This window comes from Patiria miniata, unplaced genomic scaffold (genome assembly GCF_015706575.1).
Source record: "Patiria miniata isolate m_02_andy unplaced genomic scaffold, ASM1570657v1 HiC_scaffold_28, whole genome shotgun sequence".
Taxonomy (NCBI): Eukaryota; Metazoa; Echinodermata; class Asteroidea; order Valvatida; family Asterinidae; genus Patiria; species Patiria miniata.
In genome coordinates, this window is record NW_024037067.1 from 6,963,237 (window position 1) to 6,991,040 (window position 27,804).

Consider the following 27,804-nt stretch of genomic DNA (forward strand, 5'->3'; position numbering starts at 1 on the left):
ACAGTGTCTGCTAAAAGGTACCGTCTATATTTTAGGCCAAAAAAAAATAATATTCGGTCTCTGGTCAGACCAAAGTTCCGGAATTGACGCGGCCACGCGGCTTTTTTTTTTTTTTTTTTTACTTTTTTTTTTTCTTCAAGCTTGGATTGTACAGACAAGGTGGGTACTATTTTGCTTTTTTGGTGTCCTCATGTACATTGGTGTCCTCCATAATTTGCCTTGATGCTTTTGATCATTTGCCTTGGTGCAATTTCCCATTCCTTGGTGCTCTTTGGTAAAAAAAAATTGAGGAGGTGCGGAAATAGAGGGCGCTGTTGGAGCTACCGCGGAACATTAAAAAAAAAAAAAAAGATCGACGCGCATGACCAGAGACCGACTTATTATTTTTTTTGGCTTTAACATGAATCATTAATGGTGCTCTGAAAGTTCCATTGTCTGGTTCCCCTTCTACATCTGCAAACACAAAATGAAGTCGAAAGACGATATTTCCACCGAGAAATCGTAAAAACTTTTACGGGATCAAAATAAGGACAGCGCATAAGAAAAAAATAAAACGGTACACCGTGTAAAGTGAATGGCGCCCCCAATCGCCAATCAGTAGACTTGTCACAGTGACTTTTGTTCTCCGTTCGGGGAGGGGCAGGGTTTTAACTTAAGAAATCATCCTGCAGGGATATAGTCTTTAATCAACTTGAATGTTACAGGGAAAATATGAGACTTTATTCAGGGGATGTTTTGGTAAAACATTAATTAACTATGAAAAAAAATGTTGAGATCTTTATTAAAAAACACTTCCCGCATACCGCAATAATAGGGAGTCCACTTCCGTTCGCACACCCCAAGCATGTCTATTTTCACAGGCATCGTACACGGAATAAACCACACCACGGTCAGATTTGTTTATATCATTTTGAAAAGGAAGAGTTATAGGCCTACAACCTAAAATACAGGACAATTCGGGAAGGAATAGTGGGCAATCTCTATTCTGAATGAGAAACCACGTACCACGATAATACGGCGTTCCATCCTACAAAAATAACTGCGCATGTTCAGTGCATATCCGGCAAGCTAACGCTAACGTTTACTAAAGGTTTGCCGTCTCCGGCAAAATATCCAGTGCCTTTATTTGACCATGATTTGACCATCATGACCATGATTTGACAATCTCCGGAATGAGGATTTGTGCTTTGTGGGGCGCTAGGGGCTAGTACTATAAAAAGTAGCCCCATAAATGTGGCCTATTTGGACTGCCTCCGTAAACATAGGCCACACATCCACATGTACAAAAACGTGTCGCACTTTGCCAAATTTTGATTTTCGCATTTAGGCTTAGTTTGTAGGTTTTTGCTTTAGAAGCATACTCACCCTCTTTATAGGCTAATCAGAAAGTGCTGCCTTTTTCAGATGTATACTTTTCGTGAAATTTCCAGATTCATTTTTTAGTTTTACACGTTTGCGTATCAAAATTTCAACATGAAATTTCACAAAAATTAGACATCTGAAAAAGGCAGCACTTTCTGACTAGCCTATAAAGAGGGTGAGTAGGCCTATGCTTCTAAAGCAAAAAAAATCCTACAAACTAAGCCTAAATGTGAAAATCAAAATTTGGCAAAGTGCGACACGTTTTTGTACATGTGGATGTGTGGCCTATGTTTACGGAGGCAGTCCAAATAGGCCACATTTATGGGGCTAGTACTATAGTAGTAGTACTATACGACAGTACGGAAGCTTGAATTGCCTTCCGCGATACCGCGTTACCGCGATAATTTATCGCAGAAATCAGGAAATCAAAGATAAATCCTTCCACGATACCGCGTTACCGTGATAATTTATCGCAGAAATCAGGAATTCAAAGATAAATCCTTCCTCGATACCGCGTTAGTGTGATAATTTATCACAGAAATCTGGAATTCAAAGATAATTCCTTCCGCGATACCGCGTTACTGTGATAATTTATCACAGAAATCCAGAAATCAGAGATACCTATTCCTCGATACCGCGTTACTGCGATAATTTATCACAGAAATCCGGAATTCAAAGATAATTCCTTCCGCGATACCGCGTTACTGCGATAATTAATCACGTATACGGAAGCTTTAAATTCATATGTCTCTCCTCTCTACAATCGATGAGTGCGCGGTGTCACGTGATAAATTATCACGGTAACGCGGTATCGAGGAAAAGGTATCTCTGATTTCTGGATTTCTGTGATAAATTATCACAGTAACGCGGTATCGCGGAAGGAATTATCTTTGAATTCCGGATTTCTGTGATAAATTATCGCAGTAACGCGGTATCGAGGAATAGGTATCTCTGATTTCTGGATTTCTGTGATAAATTATCACAGTAACGCGGTATCGCGGAATAGGTATCTTTGATCTCTGGATTTCTGTGATAAATTATCACAGTAACGCGGTATCGCGGAATAGGTATCTTTGATTTCTGGATTTCTGTGATAAATTATCACAGTAACGCGGTATCGCGGAAGGAATTATCTTTGAATTCCTGATTTCTGCGATAAATTATGGTAGTGGATATTTTGCCGGAGGTAATGACGGCAAACTAACGTTTACTAAAGGTTTGCCGGCGGCAATCCATATCAACAGAGGGCGCTGTACTCTTTAAAATAGGGCTGAATTATAAGATGTATTAAATTCCCACCAAAAGTTGTGTAGCACATTTGGTGTAGTGGTTAAGCAAAGGCTCTAGTATAGTAAGCGGGATGACACGCGTTCGATTCCGACCGCACCACATTTTAAAGGTTTTTTTTTCTCATCCCCAAATAAATAAGAATATTCTTCTTTTATTATTTTAACATGTCTCAAACATTTTTTGCAGAGTATTACATTTTCTTTTTCAGATTTGTGGCTCTGGAGGATTTTTTTAAAAAGGGAAATAAAGTCCGAAATTATAAAATGGTCTGAATCCCATCTTGTGAATACGAGGTAACAACGACAATTTTGGCATGGAGCCAGACTAAAACTTGTCACCCGAAAATGTTGAAGTACAAAAAAACAGTAACTGCGCATGTTCAGTGCTAGACCCGTGAACGTGGCTTGTAAACTACGCCACGTTCTTATGTCATTTCGAACCTGGCGAACGTGTCCCTCTGACTCCCTCCGTTACACACACTGGACGTTATTTTGCCCATGTAATAAGTACTCACATATGAAGCTGTCTTGAATTCTATTTGTACGTCAAAACTTGCATTTGACGAAAATTGAGGAAAATTCTGGCCCCGGTTCATGAAGTCCGTCCGCTACTGCTAGCTGCCATTTTCTCCCAACTGACGCATGCGCATTGCGTTTTATTTTCATATGATTCGACGGCTGTTTACTGTCGCAGCTAAAACAGACATCGTTTTAGACAAGTTTCAAGTCCTTTCCTCTCTCACCGCACCGCACGCGGTCGCACGTGCGCCCGCGTGTGTGTGCACACACGTACTGCATGCTGTACACGAGATGAGCCGAGCAGCCAATCGTCTGCGGGGGGTTTTTTTTCGGGGTTGCGACATGAAACAGCCGTCAATCTGTCCAAGCGACTCAGACGCGTCCGGGGTTATTTGTCAGGGTCAGGTTAAAATCTAATTTCTACACGTTCGTATGGGTCTTTACTGATGGGCAAATTTCGTCGAAATTACACGGCCGAAACAATCGGACGGGCAAATTTAGATTTCTAGGTGAGTACTCAACACCCATACGGAATTATGTATGTCGGATCGATTTCGCCAGGTTCGAAATGAAACAAGAACGTGGCGTTGTATACAACGCCACGTTCACGGGTCTAGTTCAGTGCATATCCGGCAAACTAACGTTTACTAAAGGTTTGCCGTCTCCGGCAAAATATACACTGCCATGGCATAAATTATCGCGGTAACGCGGTATCGCGCTCGCGGAAGGCAATTCATTTCAAGCTTCCGTACGACAGACCACATCCCAAATGTCAAAAAACAAGTGCCCCAGTGTGGGTCTATGTAGTAATTGATACTTACTTTTTCCGGTAATCATCTGCCAGTTTTTTCCAGTACGCTAACTCTTCTTGAGGAGAAGCGAACGATGACGGAGCGTCAGCCATTACGTTCCTACCCTTGCTCAATGGTTACACACATGACATAGGGCCTAAAGTACGTATCCATCAGTACGTACGTCAAAGATTGCTAGTGCAAAGGTTAAGAAAATGTACACTGGATATAGCTAGGCACAACCTCGTCCCCAGGGTGTCGAGCAGTACGCGCCCACCACTACCTGCTTTACTATTGGAAACGCGGTTGGAAATAAAAAAAGGAATGGGGACGAGGTTGGTTAGCCTCCGGTAATACAATGTATTACAATTTACGTCACGTGACTAAAACGGGAGGAATTCCTCCTTTTTCCGAAGTTTGCCGAAGTCGTTTCGTCGACAATCGGATAGCGCCCGAGTATTTCCGAGTATATAATATAGGTTTAATTAACTGCTAATTGCTTATTAATTTGATTTTAAATGAGTTGATAATTAATATTCATTGTTTTCATTTAGAAAACTTGAAATTAAACGACGATTTTGTGCATCAAAATAATATACTCGGATCGTAAGGGCGAACTTTTGCTGCGTCATGTACAATTTTGAATTTGACGACCGTTACCGAGATTTTCCAAAACTCGGTCTTCGTTCGGCTCCGCCTGCTAACAGTGCTATTTGGTTCCCTAATTTTGAAGATTCCAGATCAACATTAGTCAATGTTATCTTACAAAAACATCAAACTGTATTATCATAACTGTATGATATTACGAAGCAAGTGATTTATTTAAAAATTTGATCAGAACATTAAAAGCTACAAGTGATAAAGCGAAATCGGAAACGAAGCCGCGCTTTGAAAAAGGGCCATTAATGTCGTCATGTTTATTTTTAGCCACGGAGGCTGCCTGACCTCAACCTCGTCCCCAGTGCTTACTTTATTTCCAACCGCGTTTCCAATAGTAAACCCTGGATAGGAAACTTTCTTCCTGTATCCTGATTGGATAACGCAATTGGCTAGTAATGGATTTTTATCGTGTACTTGGTGCTATTATTCACAACGTGCAGTACATGTTTTCGCGATCATTCGTCCACGCCTTCTCGAATATACTAATTTCCTTTACAATTTGCTCATATTAATATGAAATATGATACTGCATGTTGTCTCGATAAGATCGTAACAGTTTGATTTTAAAAATCGTGTTTTCGTAACTCACGCCTTGCTCGCGCTGCTACGAATTGACTCTGTTTTTACCCCAGACACCGCATACAAAAACAAACTCTAATGTGTAACGCATATCCAGGCACCAGACTGTTTCTCATTTGCATACGTGTTCAAAAATCTTGCACATGCAAATGTCCAATACCAGGGTGAGAGAGCAGGTAGTGGTGGGCGCGTACTGCTCGACACCCTGGGGACGAGGTTGGCCTGACCTACAATTTAAGACGTGAGCGTCGGAATAATTGTCAGGTCTGGGAACCAGACTAGTTCTAGGCTATACTCTGCCACGTTAACTTGAAGCTCAAAAAATGCTGCTTTTTTGCAGCTTTTTCGAGAACCCCTCATCCAAACCACAAACTTGACACTGCACATTCTGTTGTCCCGAGCAATACACCCGCCGATTTTCAACTTTATACGGTGCCCGGTTCTGGAGATAATCGACGGACAGACAGACAGACAGACAGACAGACAGAGATTCCTGGATCACTGGTTTCAATGTGTTCAGTTGTCCAAACTGCTGTACACAGTCACTTGCTACATCTGTATTTAATGTTGCAGCAGCTGTAATGTAAGATGCTCAACTGCAGCTCAGCTACAGGGTCAGAGCTGGTGGGCAGTGGGTCAAACCCACACAGCTGAAAGGTAGTCAGGAGTGACCTCCGCCATGGTGTTTCAGTCATCCTGCGCTCCTCAAGTTCATTAACCAAAAAGCACTGTACGTTTCGATTTAAAAAAATGAGAGGGCTTTTGAAGAAGAAAACAAATGTGTCCACTCCCAGCTAAAAACATAATGGCTTCATTCCTAAAGAAAATTAATCATCCCAGGTTTCGGTGTGACGGCGAAAAATGGAGGCTAGAAAAAACCTGGTTCAAAATGATTAATTCGCGATTTAGTAAGTTGAAACTGGGATAAAAAGAAAAGGAATATCAATCTTGATCAAACAACGAATACAAAAACTCTAAAGAATTAATTGCAAACGATAAAAAAAATAAACAATTGGATAAAATTTGGGGAAAATTAGAAAAAAAACTAAGTTAAAAAGAATGAAAACCAAAGGAAAAAAAGTTAGAAAACCCACACAGCACTATTGGAAAATGACTCTAAAAGCACAAAAAATGAACTAAAAACCAATGACTCCAACATTAACAACAGACAAACCCAAGCAGGAAAACACCACCACCGGCGGCGGAACCGGGGGGGCAGAGGGGGCAGTTGCCCCCCCCCCCCCCACTTTTGAATAGGTAGCTATTTTGCCCCCCCCCCCCCCACTTTTTACCATGAGCGATTTTTAAAAACGAGGTTAATTAAAATGATACAAGAGGTAAAAAAGATTTTTGAACACGTGTCTCATTTACAGGGCCCTATTAATAGTATTATGTACTACAATGTATCTTTTGCTCAGAAAATATTGGTTAAAGTGGTCAGAAATTGCCTCAGATCGCACCACAGAGCATCTAGAATCCAATTTTTTTCGGGGCCCTTAAGCGGGCCCCGAACCCCACGCCTCAAGGGCTTCACGCTTCACGCTCGCATCAGTTCTGATCAAAGTATGTTCCCCCACTCTTGAAAAGCGATTAACACCCCTGGCTGGGGTTGAAATTTGACAATAGGCCTTATACCTAAGTGAGTATGGCGACACAAAATTAGAAAAATGATACGAAAAATAGGGATATACCGTAATTTTCGGAATATAAGCCGCGCGGTGTATAAGCCGCAGCACGCAAAAATCTGCAATTTAAGATCTGAAGTCGGCGTATATAAGCCGCCGGCACCCACCGCAGCGGTTCCAATTTTGTAAGGCCTCCAAATTCTAGTCAAAAAGCTCTGAACCAGTTCCAGTTACACTACAGAAGCTATAAAAAGGGCCACAAAATTTATATCAAATCATTTTCAATCGATACTCTTACAAACAAATATGGAAATTGATGATGAGAAATAAACATCGGGAACTGCTGCCGGCTGCCCCGTCCCGGTCCCCGGCCTTAAAAGTTAGTGCATGGCCGGCCAGGCAGCCTGAGCCGCGCCGGTGAATGACAACATTTTCCCGCAGTACGTGAGATAGCCTTGACCAAGGCTATCAGTTGTTCCCATACGAGCTTGTTCCCGCTACCGCACACCGCGCGCGCCGCGACACAATCACTATTACTATACCGTTAGCCTCAACGACCCTTGCGTGTGCTTTGTGTGCATGTACGTACGCCCCACACACACTTCCGCAAACAGCCGTACAATAAGTCGATCTTCCGCCTCGACTTACTGTACGGCTGTTTGCGGAAGTGTGTGTGGGGCGTATACGTACATGCACACAAAGCACACGCAAGGGTCGTTGGGGCTAACGGTATAGTACAACATTGTGTCGCTGCGCGCGCGGTGTACGGTAGCGGGAACAAGCTCATATGGGAACAACTGATAGCCTTGGTCAAGGCTATACGTGAGAGAGTATGCAACCCACCGTGTGTTGTCTGACTGGAGCGCTACAAATCTTGCTTTTGTGGCAACAGATGCTGACTTGTTTTGTCCTAAGAATAAACAGGTCCGTTTTTACCTCAAAACTTTTCAAATTTTTGTGATTACTAGGGAATAGTAACGTAAAAAATTCAAGTTTCGATCGTTACTTTCTTCAAAAATAGTCAAAACCAAAGACCCTTTAACGCCGTACGAAACGATGCTGACATTTTTTATGGACGAATCCATTAATTTTGTTAAGGGTGATTTAGTCCCTGTTTTGTGTTTTACATCGTTTCTTGAATTCGTTTCAAGAAAAAAATATATACTGTGACGTTGAACAACTTATTATCTAATAAAGAAATGTTTCGAACACCATAAAAAGTATTAGTCGTCTTTTTTCGTTTTTTTTTTAATTCAGAAATATTGGTAATTATTGTTCCCAAGAAAGTACACCCCTTCATTACCACAAATGGTGTGGTCCGCTGGGGTAAAGCATGCAGCTAGCTGCACACCACCCATGGTATCACGTACGGCTGGTCGCAAGCGTCGAAGACAGCTTTCACCGTACTTTTTACCGCTCTGTACCTTGGTTTCGGTTTGTTAATGACTGTTTTAATTGATAATTCATTTCAGCAACACCTCTCTCCTTATACCAGTACGTTAACTACACATGTGAATCTTATTTTTATTCTTCAAGGCTCAGCGTATAAGCCGCCCTGTGTATAAGCCGCAGTAAACATTTTCATGGGCAAAATCAAGCCGCGGCTTATATTCCGAAAATTACGGTAGGAATAGTCCACATGCATAGGTTAGCAGACATTACGTAGGTCACACTTTCGTTTCGGACCAACTTCACACTTTTCCCAATTGCTTTGATTTTGCTTTAATTCTGCTCCGGGAACAGTAACTGGACTTTGCCCCCCCCCCCGCCCCCCCCCCCCCCACTTTTAAAAGTGTTCCGCCGCCGATGAACACCACCCCAGTTAGCAGGAACTTGAACTTGTAATGAAAAAAACCTGTGAACTGTACATTGCTGGTCTGATCTGCTGCATGTGGTTGACCATGTGGCTGAGCTTATATAGGGGGATTTGTGGGCTAAAGTAAACAAGCAGGGGGACCAACAAGGGGGGGGGGGAATCCAAACTAAAACTAAAATGATTTTCTTTTTGCTGAGGGGAGCTACTATTCAATACACTATAAATACATGAACATTTACAAGATAATCTTGGCCCTGCCACATCTGTTAAAACCCTCAAGGTGGTTTTGACAAGTATTTGCGACAAAAAAAATCGATGTCACGAAAAACAAATTGCGATGTTGTGAAATATTGTGCAGTATGTCGATATAAAAAAAATGCGATGGCGTGAAATCAATTCTTTACGTATTTGAAGTCTTTTCAGGGCCACCATAGCAAAGGGCGGATGAATATTCGTCCAATGCGATGCGGACTTAATTGCGAATAATAATAGTGTAAGTATAAAATTTGAACTATGTGCAAAGTGGACTCTTTGGACCTATTGCGCATGCTTAAGCGTGTTGATAACGGGTAACGCGCGGGTAGAACTTCAGTATTGTGCAGGTTGGAATTTGATACGACACCGATAAATCAATGACGTAGGCCTCATTGCGCACACAAACTCAGCACGTGAATACGTATGTCACATGCACACGCGGCCGCCTGGTAGCATATACGTAGATTACCAGATAATATCCGGCACAATTTCGTTGAGGATCCTGGCATACTTCGCTTTACTAATTTCAACTATAATCCCGAAGCCTAAATTCGTGTGAAAAAGATGTCGAGATACGAAAGAGAGAGACCGTTTGATTCCTCAGGACGATCAGATAGAAGGGGAGGCGGAGGGTGAGTTGAGGGTAGTTTGACGGTCAAATGTTTGCTCTTTGTTCATCATGTTCAGGTGATGTTGAGGTTCATAATTCAGCGATCATGTAGTGTAGGGCCCCTGTTTTGTTTTGAACAAATTAGAGTCAAAAATGTTTTTTATTGCTCAAAAATCACCTTTACAATCAAGAGCAGACTTTTCTCAATTCTAATGACACCCGTTTTGCAATTTTGAACAGTTTCTTGAAGTAGAAATCACGATTTTCCTACGCGGTTTGTGCCTTGGGATTCAGCGCGCCGTGTGTGCTCACGGTCATGATGTAGCCCAGGTTTAAGTCCGAGTAACTACTAACTTGGACCCAACTTATCGCCTTTTTTAACATTTGGACATGGTCTGGCGATAGTGGGGTCCAAGCTAATACCGCGAGTTGGACAACATCATACTGTCACTGTCCCAAAAACCAACACTTTCCAACAAAAAACATCAGATTTCACCTTCAAAACGGCCTCCAAATTACTAGATATGCCACCTGAGGTACAAGTAGACATCGATAATTAAGATGGTTGTACTGAAGTTTACTTAAGATCCGGAAAAAAAAAGTGAAATTTTCCGTTCATTTCGGAGAGCTCCCCTCGCAATCTTGAATACGTTAAATTTCCGATCGTGTTTAATGTTGGTACTGGTAGTGGATCTTTTGCCGGAGGTAATGACGGCAAACTAACGATTACTAAAGATTTGCCGGCGGAAATCCATATCAACAAAGGGCGCTGTACTGTTTAAAATAGGGCTGAATTATAAGATGTATTAAATTCCCACCAAAAGCTGTGTAGCACGTTTGGTGTAGTGGTTAAGCAAAGGCTCTAGTAAGCGGGACGACCCGCGTTCGATTCCTACCGCACCACATTTTTAAGGTTTTTTTTCTCATCCCCAAATAAATAAGAATATTCTTCTTTTATTATTTTAACATGTCTCAAACATTTTTTGCAGAGTATTACATTTTCTTTTTCAGATTTGTGGCTCTGGAGGATTTTTTTTAAAAGGGAAATAAAGTCCGAAATTATAAAATGGTCTGAATCCCATCTTATGAATACGAGGTAACAATGATAATTTTGGCATGGAGCCAGACTAAAACTTGTCACCGGAAAAAGTAAAAAAAAACAGTAACTGCGCATGTTCAGTGCATATCCGGCAAACTAACGTTTACTAAAGGTTTGCCGTCTCCGGCAAAATATACACTGCGCGCGCTCGGAAACGGAATCGCACTCGGGATACGGGGACCATCGAATGTACGCTGGGCATGTAGAAGAAATCGCGTCGTTCAAACATTAAACACGATCGGAAATTTAACGTTTTCAAGATCGCGAGGAGAGCTCTCCGAAATGAACGGAAAATTTCACTTTTTTCCGGATCGTAAGTAAACTTCAGTACAACCATCTTAATCATCGATGTCTACTTGTATCTCAGGTGGCATACCTAGTAATTTGGAGGCCGTTTTGAAGGTGAAATCTGATGTTTTTTGTTGGAAAATGTTGGTTTTTGGGACAGTGACAGGATGATGTTGTCCAGGTCGCGGTATTAGCTTGGACCCCACTATCGCCAGACCATGTCCAAATGTTAAAAAAGGCGATAAGTTGGGTCCAAGTTACTCGGACTAGCCCAGGTTGGACGAAGTCTTCATTGCAATAAGACTAACGTCCAGGGCAAGAATTCTCTACATGAAACACCCAAGAGTTTTGTTATGTTTTACCTCGTTATAGAAGCTTATTTCACACCTACATACTCTTAGCCCCAAATGTGGCCAGTTTACTGGACTGCCTCCGTAAACATAGGCCACACATCCGCCATCACTGAACCTACTCGAAGTTTTCAAAGTGATTTCCACATTGCGACTTCAGACCCAGTTCATTTATGCTTTAAAAATACACTCACCCTCTTAATAACAAAGTTTGAACCTGCTTCCAGTGTCAGTTGCCCAGCTGCTGCGTAATTTACGATATTTTCTGGAGCCTTCTTGGCAACTTTTCGGTCCAACTGAACAATGACCTCGCGCAATACCTGACGGGATACGAACCAATATGCAGGGATCGTTCACCTGTCAATCACACATGCACGAGGCACGCTGCAGGCCCGGTGGTAGTCCGGTTCCTAGTCCGAGTAACTTGGACCCAACTTATCGCCTTTTTTAACATTTGGACATGGTCTGGCGATAGTAAGGTCCAAGCTAATACCGCGAGTTGGACAACACCGTCCCAAAAACCAACATTTTCCAACAAAAAACATCAGATTTCACCTTCAAGACAGCCTCCAAATTACTAGATATGCCACCTGACCTGAGGTACAAGTAGACATCGATGATTAAGATGGTTGTACTGAAGTTTACTTACGATCCGGAAAAAAGTGAAATTTTCCGTTCATTTCGGAGAGCTCCCCTCGCGATCTTGAACACGTTAAATTTCCGATCGTGTTTAATGTTTGAACGACGCGATTTCTTCTTCATGCCCAGCGTACATTCGATGGTCCCCGTATCCCGAGTGCGATTCCGTTACCGAGCGCGCGCGATGCATCGATTATGATAATGAATCACGTTTGTAAACACATACATGTGCATTTCGAACTGTAAAAGGGAATCGGGAACCAGCTTGAACTGGTATCCGCCATAAAAGCTGCGCTAGTTCCCGACTCCCTATCATCGTTTGAAATGCACATGTGTTTACAAACGTGATCCAGTCTACTCATTATCATAATCGATACACTCCTTTATTACCACAAATGGTGTGGTCCACAAGTGTGCATATTGCATTGGGCATGCATGCAGCACAAAATAATGTCACATCGATGTGCCAACGAAAAAAGCTCAGTCACGCATGGCCAGCCGCACTTCCGGTACATGTACCGCTCGGTACCTTTTTGTGGGACGTGCTTCCACTGTTTGTTAATGACTTTCTGGTACCTCAAGTCCGGTAACGATTGATAATTCATTTCAGCAACAGATATTTTCCATCAAAATCCACCCCCCTGTTTCGGGGGATTTCGGCGGATTCAGGATACCTCCATATTGAACAAACTGGGAGATTTTGATGGACTCAGGATTTGAAGCCTAGCGGAACAGGCGGATTTTGATGGATTCAGGACACCTCCATTTTGAGCTATTGGGGGACTTTGATGGATTTAGATCTCAACAGTTTAACTCTTTTGCAATGTTTGTGGTCAAGTAAATACTGCTGGCACTAGCCCTGCCAAGTCTGTCATATACTGTACAAACATGTACACACATGTACTGGGTGGACTTGCATGGAGGGTCACGTGCTTGAGGAAAGATACAAATAATGCGCAAAAACATGACAAACGCAATGCCGTTTACGCGCAAAGAGCACCATGTACATCGCTAATAATTATGTGTGCGCATCGCGTAAATACTCGGTGCGCATTTCTTGCTTCGCGCGTGTTGAGCTAGGTCACGTGCTGGAGGAAAGATACATTTAGCTCCATTACTTTACGTTAGTTTGTTGCGCGTCTATGAGAGACACCCAAAATGGCGGAGATTTATCGCACAGTGACTGGGCGCGTGTGGACGCGCTGCCGATCTAGTCTTTTCATTCTATATCTATGGTTTACGGGCTGAAACACGCGCTAATGTCTTTCACACAAATTTTGTGCGCGAGACGTATTCACTTCGGTACTGATCCATGCTGGGGTCGCCATGCATTGGTGTATTTTGATGGATCCTATGCAACAACACACATCACAATTTTCATGCGATTATGGTATCCTGAATCCGTCAAAATCCACCAGAAATTTAGGTGATGGATTTTGAAGACTCTATGGAAAAACATGCTGTATTTTTTTTTTTGCCACCACGGTATCCTGAATCCGCCAGAATCCATCAAGACTTTTGCTGGTGGATTCTGGCGGATTCAGGATACCTCCAGGATCTACATTGGGGGATTCTGATGGATTCAGGATACCAGCATTTTTTACATGACAAAATTGGTGGATTTTGGCGGATTCAGGATACTTTCTAGTAAAAGAGCCCCAGGAGTTAGGGTTAAATACACATTTAAATCTCATTTTTATTCTTCAAGGCTCGGCGTATAAGCCGCCCTGTGTATTAGCCGCAGTAAACATTTTCTTGGGCAAAATCAACCTATAAGCCGCGGCTTATATTCCAAAAATTATGTTATAGCTTTTAACCCTAACCGCCCTGAATCCTCCAAAATCCTTTTTGCAAATTGGAGGAATTTGCAGGATGGAGGTTACATGGCAAAAGTGCGTTGCTGATTTCGGAGTACGCACTGTGTCAAGGGCTTGGGCTGGACCTTGTGTTGTTTATGCTCAGCCGTGCATAAATTTAGTCCTTGATTATACTTGACATCCTCCGCACTGCTCCAGGATGTCACTGACTCTGCCTCAGCCTATTGACAGACATAGCCGGAGGATTTTGCAGGATTCAGGCAGTGGTCATCCCTCCATGGACCATATTCAAGAAATAACGGAGGAATTTGCAGGATTGAGGCTATAAGCTATTTTTCCATGAGGCCAATTGGAGGATTTTGCAGGCTTGAGGCTACATCTTAGCAAAAAGGCCAAGGGAGTTAGGTTAATGTTCCGATCAAATTTTTAAATAAATCACTTGCTTCATAATATCTAACAGTTATGATAATACAGTTTGATATTTCTGTAAGAAAACATTGACTAATGTTGACCTGGAATCCTCAAAGTTAGGCACCCAAATAGCACTGTTAGCAGGTGAAGCGGAATGGAGACCACGCCGAGGTTTGGAAAATCCCAATAACAGTCGTCAAATTCAAAATAATACATGACGCAGCAAAAAGTTCGCCCCTCGTATACTTCCGAGTGCATGCTTGATGCTCACAATCGTCGTGGAATTTCAAGTTTTCTAAATGAAAGCAATGAATATGAATTACAAACTAATTTTTTTAAAGTTTTTATTAAGCAATTAGCAGTTTATAAGGGTGCACACCAGTAAATAGGCCTAAATCCATCCGCCGAGCTCATGAATAAAAGTTATACCCTCAAAATATTCTATATTAGAGAGTTCCGAGAGCCATAAAATTGGGGAATTCAGAGCTCCTAACAAGTACGATTTTGACGTATTTTTTTATGATTTTCTACCCATTTTACGCTTTTATGATTTAATTCTTCAAATTTACGATTTTTGACGATGCTGTTTTCAAAAAAATATTCATTGAAAAAAAGCGCCATTCCCGCCTTATAGGAGGAGTTTGCTTAAAACGTCCGAAGGACGGGTTGCCAGTCTATGACACTATGTGCCAGAGATGAAACTTTTCCGATTTTAATCGGAAATATGATTTTTTGAATTTTCCAACAAAATTTCTGATTTTCTTACAATGTGTCCCACAAAATTTGATTATATAACGATTTTTCCACAAAATGTCATTTTATTTCAATCATAATGTCGATGAAAAGTCGATTAAAATGGCACGTTAAAATCATCGCGAACGTAGTTTTAATCTCTTTCACCAGTCGTTATTGGTTTGTTTCAACGTTAGAAACACAGGCCATAACACTAATCGGTCTCTCTTCCGGCTGGACAAAAGGTTAAACATTGACAGGTGACATGGAAAAATCACTGTGTCGCACATGTGTGCATCTATGTACAAAGATGATATGCAATGGTACCAGCGTACGTACCGCACCGTCCGCTAGCACATGACCGGTCGGGAACGGGTAGCCTCGTGAACGATCCAGTGGATAAAATCATTATGTTGTGCGATTTTCGGAGGTTTCAGATTTAGTTGTACAAAATGCAATCCTTTAACCCTAACCCCCTAGGCTCTTGCACTAGAAAGTATACCAAACCTAACAAATTTCAACAGCTGCATACTGGTCTGTAAGTACTGGTACCAAAAACTGCCAAACTCCAACAGGCCTTGTACGGGGAACAGTACTAAACCTGCCAAACTCCAACTGTTGGAGTTTGATTGACTTGGTATGGATGGGCCTATGCATTGTCGAGTGATTGGATAGGGATGGTACCAAACCTAACAAAATAAAGCAATATGTACATGCACATTTGACCACAAACTGTACTGAGGACCGTGGGTGAGCATACCCACGAAGAAATGCCAGGGAACTCCCTCAAACTCCAACGTGTTCACAAATCTCATGCCCTTCTGCCCCGAACCTCACAAAATTCAACAGGGTCTCCCTGGGCCTTTGGTACCCAGTCAATCAAAGTCCAACACCAGCTGGCCAGTGTTCGGTACCAACCCTGCCAAAATCAAGCAAAACCAGCTGTTGGAGCTTGATGGGCTCAGGGTTGTTAGGGTTAAATATCATGATGATTATCTTGAGGATAGCGAAGAGAGCATTAGCAAAACATTTCGCATTTGTTGGAAGAGAAAGATGATAATGCCTGATTTTTTTCCCCATGTACGAATGCAAGTGGTGGTTGAATAGTTGAATCATGGACATGATTGAAGCACCATGAACTGTGCCCTTGTCTTTCGGACTTTTTCCTTGACTTTCTCAAGTAAGAAGTGAACTTTTTTGATGATGACTCCATTACTCTAACCGTAATTCAGGCGTTTTATGCAATGAAAACACTGACCTTTTTTTTCATCGTAAAATAAAGCAGGAGTTGGTTTCCGGAAATTGGGCATGAAGTGTATTGTACATGCATGTACATGTGTGTAACTGAAGCGCGGCCAAGATTTCGTAACATTGGAAAAAAATTTTTTCAACCTGACGCCACTTCCGCGATTGTGTACAAAGTCTATGGAGAGTCGAGAACATTTTCTAAGAAGGCCTATTTCCTAACAAAATTTGAAAGGTTTCATGTCTTATCATCATTTTTGCAATGAATGACCTTCATTGAGATGATATTATGAAGAAAAAAGTGGCGTCAGGTTGCAACAATTTTTCCAGATGTTTCCCAATAGCAAAATTGCCAAACAGTATCAGTGTGGACAAACAAAATCAAGATCCATTGTTAGCATTAAACAAGAATAGAATGAAATGGGTGACACTCTGTGGGAATTAATAGTAGTATAGTACTGTTGACGGGATTTGACTACCTTTTTGTTTGAATGGTGATGCGCGAACAATAAATACTGATTCGATGAAAAGTACTTTTTTCTGAAATCTGAATGTTGGGAGCTCTGGGAATTGAAGAGATATGGCACTGAACCTCTGGCCCGGACTTGGGGCTTCCAATTCTGAGCATTTTGGATGCAATTGGGCTCGAAAGTGGTGTTTTTTTGCCATGTTGTGGAGGGATCGTTTTTCAAGATGGCTACTTACCCGCTTTGTGGAAAATAGGGGTCGTCTTCTTCGGGTGAGAATATTTCGAAAAGTCAGTGGTCAACTCACCAAAAAAAATGAAAAGAAAATGAAAGATGACATGTTCATCATCATTTTTCTGTGCAGCTTAAAAACCTGTGAGAGTATTTAAATGTTTATTTGAAGTATGGGCATTTAGCACCTGCTATACTTTTGTGATTAGTACAGTGGTAGGTCAAAATTGGTCAACCAGTTTTGACTCTCGGGACAGCCATTGAAAGGTACCACATATTACTCATATATGCATGGGAGGATAGTTGCTGGGCTTTAGGATGTTGATATTTGCTTCTCTTTGTGGAGGGGGTGTTCAGATAATTCACAAAAGTACATGTAGTTGCTGGTGGATCAGTGCTCTATTGTTTTATTTACAAGTAACTTGTTTCTTCTTTTTCTAGTGTTATATTTTCTTTCTTTTTCCATTTTTTAAAAACTGTTTTCCTCAAGATTTACAAATAACTTTTTCCTTCCTTTCTTCTATTGTTTTCCTTTTTATGCCCCGCGGCAAAGCCGAAGGGGCATAGTGTTTCCGCCTTTTCCTTCCGTGGGTGGGTGGGTGGGTGTGCATGCGTGTACGTGTTCATCTTTTCAAACTGTGGACAAAAACTACCAGAGAACAAAAGAGAACAATATCGTCCACAATTCCCAGCATACGTCCGCGATTGGGATTGAAGCAAACCTATGGGAGTCTTACAAAAAAGTACAAACAAAAAAGGGACAATAGGAAGCGCACGATCGACGGTGAACACAGGTTTGGGTGGGTGGGTGTGTGTGTCCGGAAAAATCTTGTCAGCGCGATAACTTAAGAAATACTTAACCCTAACCCTCCAGGGTATTTTGGCTAGAAACCCTGCCAAATGCAGCAACATGCAACACCTGTCTAAGTGACAAGCCTGCCCAGTGTAGCAAGATCCATCAGGTCAAAAGTCTCAAGGCCAAACTGCCTCAGAGTCTGTGGTCCCCCAACGCAGCAGGATACAACTCGGGCATTGTTCTATGGGACTAGCCCTCAGTGTCTCAGAAGTGGCCGGTTTCTGCACTGGTGTTGGTAGCATTTTCCATCAAAGTGCACCAGACTTTTCCACCTGATGCACTGTGCTGCGTCTGGCAGGGTTAGGGTTAACATATGAACTTAAAATTTGGTTTGTGGATTGTTCTTGGTAATCCTAAGAAGCCTTTTGCATTTGGGCCCGAAAGGTCAAGGGTCAAGGTCACAGGGGCTAAAATAATGGAAATCTTGTCAGTGCGATAACTTGTATCTTCTTTTTTTGCTATTCCAACTCTTCTGTCTTCTGGTGCTCTTATTTACAAAAATAAACATGTATTTCTTTTCTTTGCTCTGGAAACCCTTTCTTTTGGTGTTATTTACACAAGTATACAAGCATTTTCTTTTATTGCTTTTCTTTGCTTTGGAAACCTTCTTGTGTTCTTATTTACAAACTCAATTTGGAATAAGAAGTTGCTTCAAACTTAAGTAATTTTTATGTTAATTTCAGGTTTCGTGGAGGAAGTGGTAGTTTCGGTGGAGGTGGACCACCTCGATTTGGTGGACGTGGGGGTGGTCGAGGTGGTGGTATGGGAGGTGGTGGATTGAGAGAAAAGTTTGGACAGCCTGGAGAGAGACTAAGAAAGCCCAGATGGGATCAAGCTAAGCTTACACCATTTGAGAAGAACTTTTATAAGGAACATCCTGACGTATCAAACAGACCTCAGGTGAGTTTGATTTATTCAGCAGGCTGTAAGACTTTTGTCTGAGTGAATGCTCTGTTATTGGGCATTGCTTTTGTATACCCAGCAAACCCTAGACTATTACCATATTCCCTATACCCTATGCAACCCTAGACTATTGTTAACACATCCCCCTAGATATCTCAAAAGAATTCCTGAGATTCTGGTAACACAATGACCAACACAAAGGAAGGGGGGGGGGGTTCCCTCTGTCCCATATCATGCTACATATGTGCTTTTGGAAATTGAAAATGGAATGTTGTGTGGTTTGATTATATATTTTGAGCTTTGTAAACATGTTTTTCATATTTTATGTTGTTCATGACAGGTCGATATAGATCGTTTCTCAGGAGAACGGAGTATAACAACCAAGGGACGGAATTGTCCAAGACCAGTCTTCAGGTTCAGCGAGGCTTGTTTTCCAGGTACAGCTTTATGATTTCTTAATTTGGTATTGACAATAGGTCAGCCATTCCATCTTGAAAAGCTTTTTCATGCTTCATATGAATGTCTTTGCTTTGTATATATTAACTCTAACTGTCTAGGCAGCCTGAATCCTTCAATATCCTGCAATAGTGAAGAGTTAAAAACTCTTAAGCACCTGAATCCTTACTAACCACTGGCTGGAAGAATGGAAAATCAGGTAAAAAGTCTGCAGATGTTCTGAAGATGTTCTGAACATTCTCTGGGGAAGAGTTCCATACATGGACATCACTAATTCCCTGCAGTCACCTATCGGCCATCAGGACGCCATAATGTGTCCTAAAAAGTCAAATTTAGCAGGGAAAATATTGAATGTATGTAAAAAGCAACTGTTCATTCTGTGAAGCTGCTTATATGAAGTGACCGTTGATGAATTCTAGTTCAATTGAATTTGTTTTGTTTTCTCCTGTTTCAATCAGATTATGTTATCAATGAACTTCAAAAATGTGGCTTCACTGAGCCAACAGCCATCCAGGCTCAAGGATGGCCATTAGCCATGAGTGGTAGAGACATGGTTGGTGTTGCTCAGACAGGTTCAGGCAAAACACTGTCGTACATATTACCATCCATTGTACACATCAACCATCAACCATTTCTTGAGAGAGGAGATGGTCCAATCGTAAGTCCTTTATATGTAGTTCTTTCTTCTTTTTGTCATTATGCATGCTATACATTGTAGTTAAAAGATATTCAACATACCTTAACTTTGTTTTTATCTCGCCTGAACTTTGTTCAGGAAAGAGACTACGCAATCACTTTGTCTGTCCGTATGTGTACATGTATTCATGTATGTAGTATGATCTTGTACACCGTGCCCTCTGAAGACATGCACACAATAGGAACACAATATTGTATACGTCTCCACAGGGCAATTTCTCCACAAGGTTTTCACGAAATAGATATATGGATTTTACTCAAAAACTAGGAATTTCCAAGATATGTTGATCCGTCGCAAATGGTAGAGTTTTAGAAAAGGGATATTAAGTCCGAATTTCACCCGAGGAAATTAATTCTGGTTAAAATAAGAGCATTTTGAAACTGTACTTTCAAACTCAAAAAAATAAGTACACAAGAACAAAGAAATATCTCCACAAGGATACAAATTTCAGTATGCGTGTATGTATGTACATTGTACATGTATGTATGAGCGTGTTCATCTATTCGAACCATGGATGAAAAATTCCTGAGAACAAAAGAGAAGAATATCGTCCACGATTCCCAGCATACATCCGCAATTGGGGTCGTGTACAAAACCTATGGGAGTCTTCCTAAAAAGTACAAACAAAAGGGAGACAATAGGACGTCCACGATCGACAAGTGTGAACATGTTTGTGTGTATGGATGTCTGTCTGAGGTATTTTTGGTTAAAGTTTCAAAAACTTGGTCTCATTTCAAAAGTTGAAGTTCCATTGGAACCAAACTTAGGTCATAGATACCACATGGCAACCTTCATATGATACTGATGTCAAAGGTCATATACCAAGGTCAAAGGTCACATACCAAGATCAAAGGTTATCTGAGGTGAAGTTGTAAAATAGGCTGATAATGTAAAAACGGGCCCTTTGAAAAGTTGAAGTCCAATTGGAACCACACTTTGGTCATAGATGCAACCTTCATAATGATGTCAAAGTCACATACCAAGGTCAAAGGTCATATGAGGTCAAGTTGTATAATAAGCTGAACATTGTCTCATTTGAAAAGTTGAAGTCCAATTGGATCCAAACTTGGGTCATAGATGCAACGTGAACCTTCAAGTGATAATGATATCAAAGGTCACACACCAAGGTCAAAGCTCACTCTTTACAGATAATCGCGAAAGCAGGCAAGACGCATGGTTCGAGAACCATCTTGTTAATAAAAATGGATACTGAGTTAGTTTTCATTTCGGAATTTACATTCTCCATACAAAATGGTATAGCATAGATGTAAATGTAATGTCATAAACCCAATTACCATACCATTATACCTCGAGGGAAATGCATAAATACCACAGTTGTCAAACAGTTGGTCATTGAACTGCAAGTGTTTCAGGGGGACATTACTTTCAAATTCACAAAGGCTTTTGAGGTTTAGAGTCCTGAATAACAACAACAATGATATTTGCAGCTTTCGATAAAGTGTCAAAAGTGAATATTTCCATGTACAATCGCAAAATTAATATTCAATCAATCATAAATAAGCAGTCTCCGGAGGCATTATTTAACCCAAACTGCCTAGCCCCTTTTTGCTAGGAGCCATCCTCAATCCTTCAAAATGCTCCCACTACCAACATGTGAAAATTGTATACAGCTTCAATTCTCCAAAATCATCCGTTATTTCTTGAATTTGGTCAGTGGAGGGGGGACTACTGCTCCAATCCTTCAAAATCCTCCAACAATCACTGTAATACATTGAGGCAGTGTGGATGATATCCATGTGTAGTGCTGATGATGTCCAGTATTAGTAGGCCTCAATTCTGCATAGCTGAACATAAACTATGCTTGGTTCACGCGAAAGCAAGTGCAAAGCGAAAGTCATGTCGTCAACAATGGTGGACGTGCTTCGAACGTATTGCTGACGTCATGAAGTCACTTCGCTTTCGCGTGAAGTATACACTCTTCAAAGACAATTTTTGGCATACAGCCTCAATCCTTCAAAATCTTCCAAAACAACCTTGTTTAATGAAGAGGGTTGGGGTTGAGGAATATTTCTCAAGTATATAAAAAACAACTTTATGTAAAACCACAGGTAATTAACCAGTTTGCGCCGGATGGCGTGTATACACACAAAGATTTTGCGGTATTCGGAACAGATAATGGATAAACACGCAGGGAGCAAGGCCAGAAATATCTGTCGGCGACCCGCTCGGAGCGATCGAGGCTGGAAATATGAGAGTTCTGCCCGAGGGTGATGGCTTCAACCCGCCTGGCTTGAGATCAAGTGAAAATTAATTCCACTCCTGGTTCCGTTCTTGTCAAATAATCCTGGCGAACTGGTTAAGATGAAGACACCCATTGGATTACGGATTTTCAAATTAAGGTGGTTATTCCAAATTTCTTGTGTATATTTGGTTGGTATCATCATAATATTTGTCTTTGTTTTCAGTGTCTGGTTTTAGCTCCCACCAGGGAACTTGCACAGCAGGTGCAGAGTGTGGCCTTTCAATTTGGTAGGACCTCCAAAATAAAGAGCACATGTGTTTATGGTGGTGCGTCAAAGGGGCCTCAGCTTCGCGATCTAGAAAGGGGTAAGAATACTCACCAGTTGTACAACCACCAGCCATATCATTTCAATCAGTAACCAGTTCTTAGTAAAAAAAACAACCCCAAAAAGACAACCTGTTTTCACTTAATTGTTCTTTGTTATTGCCTGCTTATATTTATATATTTTTTGTGTATCGGTGATTGCATCAGTTATTGATGGCTTGATTATATTTTGGTAGTACATGTATATTGTAATATTATTGTAATATAAGAGAATGTAAGTAATATTGAGTTGATGTGCTCTTCTTCTGCACAGGAAGTGAGATAGTCATTGCAACTCCAGGTCGTCTTATTGATTTCTTGGAAGGTGGCAAAACAAATTTAGCAAGATGTACTTACGTTGTCCTGGATGAGGCTGATCGAATGTTGGACATGGGATTTGAGCCCCAAATAAGAAAGATCATGGAACAAATAAGGGTGAGAATATGTCCTGTATTATTTTGTAGGTTACTTGTTGTGGTTCTCCAAAAAGACTGACTTCTGACTGACAGAAGTTAGATTGACTTTTCTGTGTAGAAACCTTCATCTGTGAAGCACCCTTTTTGTAAAAGCCCTCATTGTGATCATGAAGCTAGAGTGGACTTTCTGCTTGTACGAAATTCGCTAGACCTTCACAAACTGTGTCGTAGCTGAATTTCTGATTAAGCAGAGGGCTGATTTCCCGTGTACATGATATTTGTGCATGTGTTTGTACATCATCGCTACACTATAAAGCGCAAAAGGTGTATGTGTGTAAGTTCATGAGTTGTTCACAAGTTTATCTTTCACAAGTTGATCACCAGGGAAAATACAGTCAACTCTCATTGATACAAACTCTGTTTAAAAAATTGTGGTTACAGCAAACATATAGCTTTGTTCCCAATTGTGCATTTATGTGTGCAGTAAATAGGACACGTACTCCACTTAATGCAAAATGCTAATATAACAAATATTTTAGCTAGGTCAGGCTGAAGTTGTATTAACGTGAGTCGACTGTATGCATTTGGTGTAAATACTCCAATAAATCAGAACACAAAAACAAAAACAAAAAAATGAGAGAAAACTCCTAGCCTACTGAACCCTATTATGTATAAATTGGAAGCGGATTGGTTTTTTGGGGTTTTTCTTGGTAAACTTATAACCCTATATGATGTAGTAAAATAATTCTACAATGAAACTGCAATTATAAGAGAAAGACATTTTACAAAATTATAAATTTGGGAGGGTATGAAGAAAACGGTGGATTTTCAAACTTGTTCCCAAATCCCGAAACGATTAACATATATCCACATCTGTTTTTTTGTACAGCCTGACAGACAAGTTCTGATGTGGAGTGCTACATGGCCAAAGGAAGTATGCTCTCTAGCTGAGGATTTCTTGAGGGACTATCTTACTGTCAATATTGGATCTCTTACATTATCTGCTAACCATAACATCCTGCAGATAATAGATGTTTGTGATGACTTCCAAAAGGATGAAAAGTAAGTTCATCTTCATTTAATTTTAACATTTTCATTGTATTTGTACATAGACTGGTTACCGCATTTCCATCATGCCTTCTTTGGCCCCTTTAGTGCGCGGCGCGGGGGATCAGTCATCGATGTATTGAGCATTATGTACGCACGTTTTAATATCATCACCATGACATCGAACTGCGAACTAGTCATTGCGAAGCGAACTTGTGAAAACAAAGGAGGTTTCTAATAGCGAATGTAAGTAGGCAAACAAATAAAAACAAGCATTTTTGACACAAAAGGGTTGAAGAAAGGTGTTTTGTGAAGACAGAAAAGACAACACGATTTTTATTATTGATCTATTTATTAGTTTTTTTTTAAAGTGACAGCTACCTGTACTTTCTCTTAAAAGCTATCAGGACACCATAGGGTTGAGAAGCCGGGCTAATTTAACACTTTGCTTGCAATAACCTTGAAAGATGTTAATAATCAAGCATCACACATGGGCCCAATTTCATAGCACTGCTTAACAGTAAGCAGAAAAGTTGTGCTTACTATAGCAGAAAATCATGCTGCTGCTTAAGCACTATTTCATGCTAACGGTTGCGTGCATGGAGATTTCTATTGTTACGTCACTGATTTAAGCATAGTTTTCTTCTGGGGTTATGCGTGCTTTTGCTGTGCTTACTGCTTAGACCGAAAAAAAAAATAGTTCTGCTTCCGATTACATGCCTTTCAAAAATAGGTTCGGTCGGTCAGAATTTTTTTTTTTTTGGCCAATTTTTTTATGCAGATTGAATGGGGTATTCAGTTATGCGAAGTTTTAGCCTGAACTATTTCCATTGCACTACGAAAGCTATTCACAAAATGGCCACAAAAAGTGAATAAAACCTACCTTAATTATTGTCAATATATTTACGTTCGATAATTCGTAAAAAATAATGCAAAATTCAAGTCGTTCGCACCATATGCACAACGCTAGTCAAGTCGTTCGCACCATATGCACAACGCTAGTCAAGACGGGAAGCTGGCCAAAACTCCGAAGTGTGTGATGCACTGTATATGTGTGGCGCGCGGCCAACAGACCTAGTTTTTACGGTCGAAAATTTCGGGAAACACGCTGCATTGTATCACGTCAAATACGAGTAGTGCGATCTCAAAATGAACTTTTGAACACGGAAAATACATACACAAACAAGCTAGATCAGTTCTGTGAATTAACTTGCAAAAATGTTCTTTCTCCATCGGTGTTTTCTTGGCATTTTTACGATGTCGAATCCGATCAGTTGACAGTATATGTGCCCAATGCATAGCCATGCTAGTGCTATCGATCGCATAGCCGTGCACAGACTAGTTACCGCATTTTCATCATGTCTTCTGAATTGGCCCCTGCGAGGCGCGGCGGGAACCAGTCGTCGCCGCATTGAGCCAGGTTTACGCACGTGATTATAGTCACCCTGACATCAAATTGCAAAGTAGTACATCACGAAGCGAATTTGTAACAATAACGGAGGTTTCTTTTTAAAAAAATAGCGAATGTAAGTAAGAAAACAAATAAATACAAGCATTTTTTGACGCAAAAGGGTTGTTGAGAGGTATTTTGTGAAGACAGAAAAGACAGCAGGTTTTTATTTTTATTTATTCAATCATTATTATTATTATTTATTTTTTTGGAATTGCTGATAAATTTTTTAGGGTCGCAGCCTAAAAATAGGGTCGGTCGGGTAACCGGAAGCAGAAGTATTATTTTTTTTTGCCTTAACGGTCCCTATGAAATGGATGGAGGCTCTGTAAGCACAAAGTCCGCTGTTAAGCAGCGCTATGAAATTGGGCCATGGTCTTTAAGGCTTAGTTTAAAACCAAGTTAAAAAAACCAAAAGTTGTGTGTAGCTGATGTCATGATGTCTTGGGGTGCTGTCCTGCATGATTTTACATGTCATTGCCAGCAATGCAGGGTGAAGTAGCAACACTCGTTCCACCAATTCTTCATGAAAATGTCATTGTCATAAAGTATCATGGTCAGGACAGTTGAGGAGGAAAAAAGGAGGAAAAAGAGAATGGTGAAGACACCTCACATTCTTCTCAAATGTTGACCCTCCTCTGAATCCTTCAATTTTACCAGCTGGAGTACGTACGGAGTACGTATGGCAGATCTTACGTGCAGTCAACAGACTTTCTTTTTCTCAGTGCACGCACGATACACAGAATACATTTTGATGTTTGTGTACGATAGTCATAATGTCCGTGCACGTGGTGTTCCGTTATGTCAAACATTTTTAATAGTAAAGTTTGATACTACGTTCTCGAAACCAATTTAAAAAAAAAGAAAAATCAACAATTAAAGCGGGCGGCCCAAACCGAACCAGGTAAATCAGCCAGCAAATGCAAGAAATTTATTTCTTTTTTTGGGTAGGCCAAGTTTAAAATAAAACTTTGCTCGATCACTGTGTATTTTTTAAAACATTCAGTGCGCGCACGTGAATTATGATTCAAGAATCAAACTGGCACTTGGCGGCGACGTGATAAAACATGAATAAGTTTGACTATACTTGGAAGTCATATGAATGTTTCACCTGCGTTATAGGTTTAATTATTTCAAACATGAGGAAGTCTAGTCTTTAGTTTATGTTTAAGTAGACTTGCATTGAATAGTTTTTAAAAGCAGTTGTTTATGAATAAGGTATATGATCAATATCCTTATTCATGCAAATTGTTTAATTGGGTTTACCACCCGCAGGGAGACCTCCAGTCATGTTTTTATAACTTTAAATTAAGATGAATTAAAAATGGAGCATTGCAGCCACATTTATTTGTTCGTATAGTCTGTCTATGCATTTTTTTGAAAAATACAGTTTTTTTAATGAAAAATACAACTTTTGGAGATTCAGAATACAGTTTTTCGATCCCAAAGGTTGGCAGGTCTGAGTTAGGGTTAAAGGAGCACTTTTAGTATTTCCTAAGAACATGTCTCATGACACACACCCCACTACTTCATCATCCTAATTTGGGCAATATTTTGCAAATGGGCACGTGAAGATCTTAGTTCGTTTGCCTCTGTATGGTTGGATTTTTTTGTGTAGCAATGAGTGAAAAGGGCGTAGACGTTATTGCCATGGATATTATTGCCATGAAATGGTGACAACATTTAAGGCCAATTTGGCAATTGCATGGGTCTCAACTACGGTACAATTGCCAATTTCCTGTTTCTAAAATCAGGTATTTTTCACAGAACAGTCGGTGCTTATGGAAGACTTACACCAATACTGAGGTCATTCACTGATAAGTAATTCACTGACTGAATTTCTGGCTCGTTTTTTTTTCCAGGTTGATTAAACTACTGGAACAGATCATGGGAGAAAAGGAAAACAAGACATTGATCTTTGCCGAAACAAAACGAAGAACAGATGAGCTAACCAGAAAAATGCGCAAGGATGGGTAGGTTTATATAAAATACTTGAGTAGAAATGCTTGGTTGAGTAGAGGAGGGTGACTTGGAAATGATTTATCTTAATCCCTTGACCCACAGAAGTGATTATTGACCATTTGGATATGTACATTTTTGTGTCACATGCATGGGGTATTAAGTAAATTCCAAAAGTGCACATGTTTTTGAAAATGGGTGACCCAATGTGAAATTGCCAGGCATTTTAACATTGTATTACAGTAGGAATTGCTCAATGGCATTGCCCAAGTATTGTCCAATGCATGGCAGTAATCATCCAAATTGATCATTGCAGATGGCCAGCTATGTGTATACACGGTGACAAATCTCAACCAGAGCGTGACTGGGTGCTCAATGGTAAGCTTCATGCTCTTCATTGCTGCACTGCCTTCTCATAAACTTTTACAAGTTGGAGAGAAAAAAATGCCTTTAGTGGTCTACCACCTCATTTTGTCTGAACACCTATGGTGTACTAGTAGTCCAGTCAGTGACAAATTATCTGAAACTTAACCAGTGACTGACTTGGATTTAATACACGGTAACACACAGGAGTCAATACACAGTTCTGAAGACACCCTGACAATTGTACAGGGTGGTTAAAAAAAAAAAGGACACCCACTTTTGACAGCAATTTTTACCTACTTAACC

The 27,804-nt window shown here is 40.6% G+C and overlaps 2 protein-coding genes across 3 annotated transcripts in view; one reads left to right on the top strand and one right to left on the bottom strand.

The window, feature by feature from the left end:
• LOC119734725 (nuclear distribution protein nudE homolog 1-A-like) overlaps positions 1–4,139 on the bottom strand; it is a 51,171-nt gene extending 47,032 nt beyond the window's left edge. The window contains exon 1 of the mRNA XM_038208265.1: positions 3,992–4,139. Within this exon, the coding sequence (XP_038064193.1) occupies positions 3,992–4,074 (83 nt within the window). The 5' untranslated portion in view covers positions 4,075–4,139. The remainder of the gene's footprint in view (positions 1–3,991) is intronic.
• Positions 4,140–9,296: 5,157 nt separating this feature from the next.
• Positions 9,297–27,804, top strand: part of LOC119734892 (probable ATP-dependent RNA helicase DDX17) — a 28,226-nt gene continuing 9,718 nt past the window's right edge. Inside the window, exons 1-9 of one of the 2 annotated variants that reach the window (XM_038208516.1) lie at positions 9,297–9,528; positions 18,325–18,541; positions 18,885–18,981; positions 19,459–19,658; positions 22,124–22,265; positions 22,538–22,698; positions 23,569–23,741; positions 27,039–27,149; positions 27,452–27,513. In XM_038208516.1, the coding sequence (XP_038064444.1) occupies positions 9,461–9,528; positions 18,325–18,541; positions 18,885–18,981; positions 19,459–19,658; positions 22,124–22,265; positions 22,538–22,698; positions 23,569–23,741; positions 27,039–27,149; positions 27,452–27,513 (1,231 nt within the window). In that variant the 5' untranslated portion in view covers positions 9,297–9,460. The remainder of the gene's footprint in view (positions 9,529–18,324; positions 18,542–18,884; positions 18,982–19,458; positions 19,659–22,123; positions 22,266–22,537; positions 22,699–23,568; positions 23,742–27,038; positions 27,150–27,451; positions 27,514–27,804) is intronic. The other variant, XM_038208517.1, reaches the window with a different exon arrangement.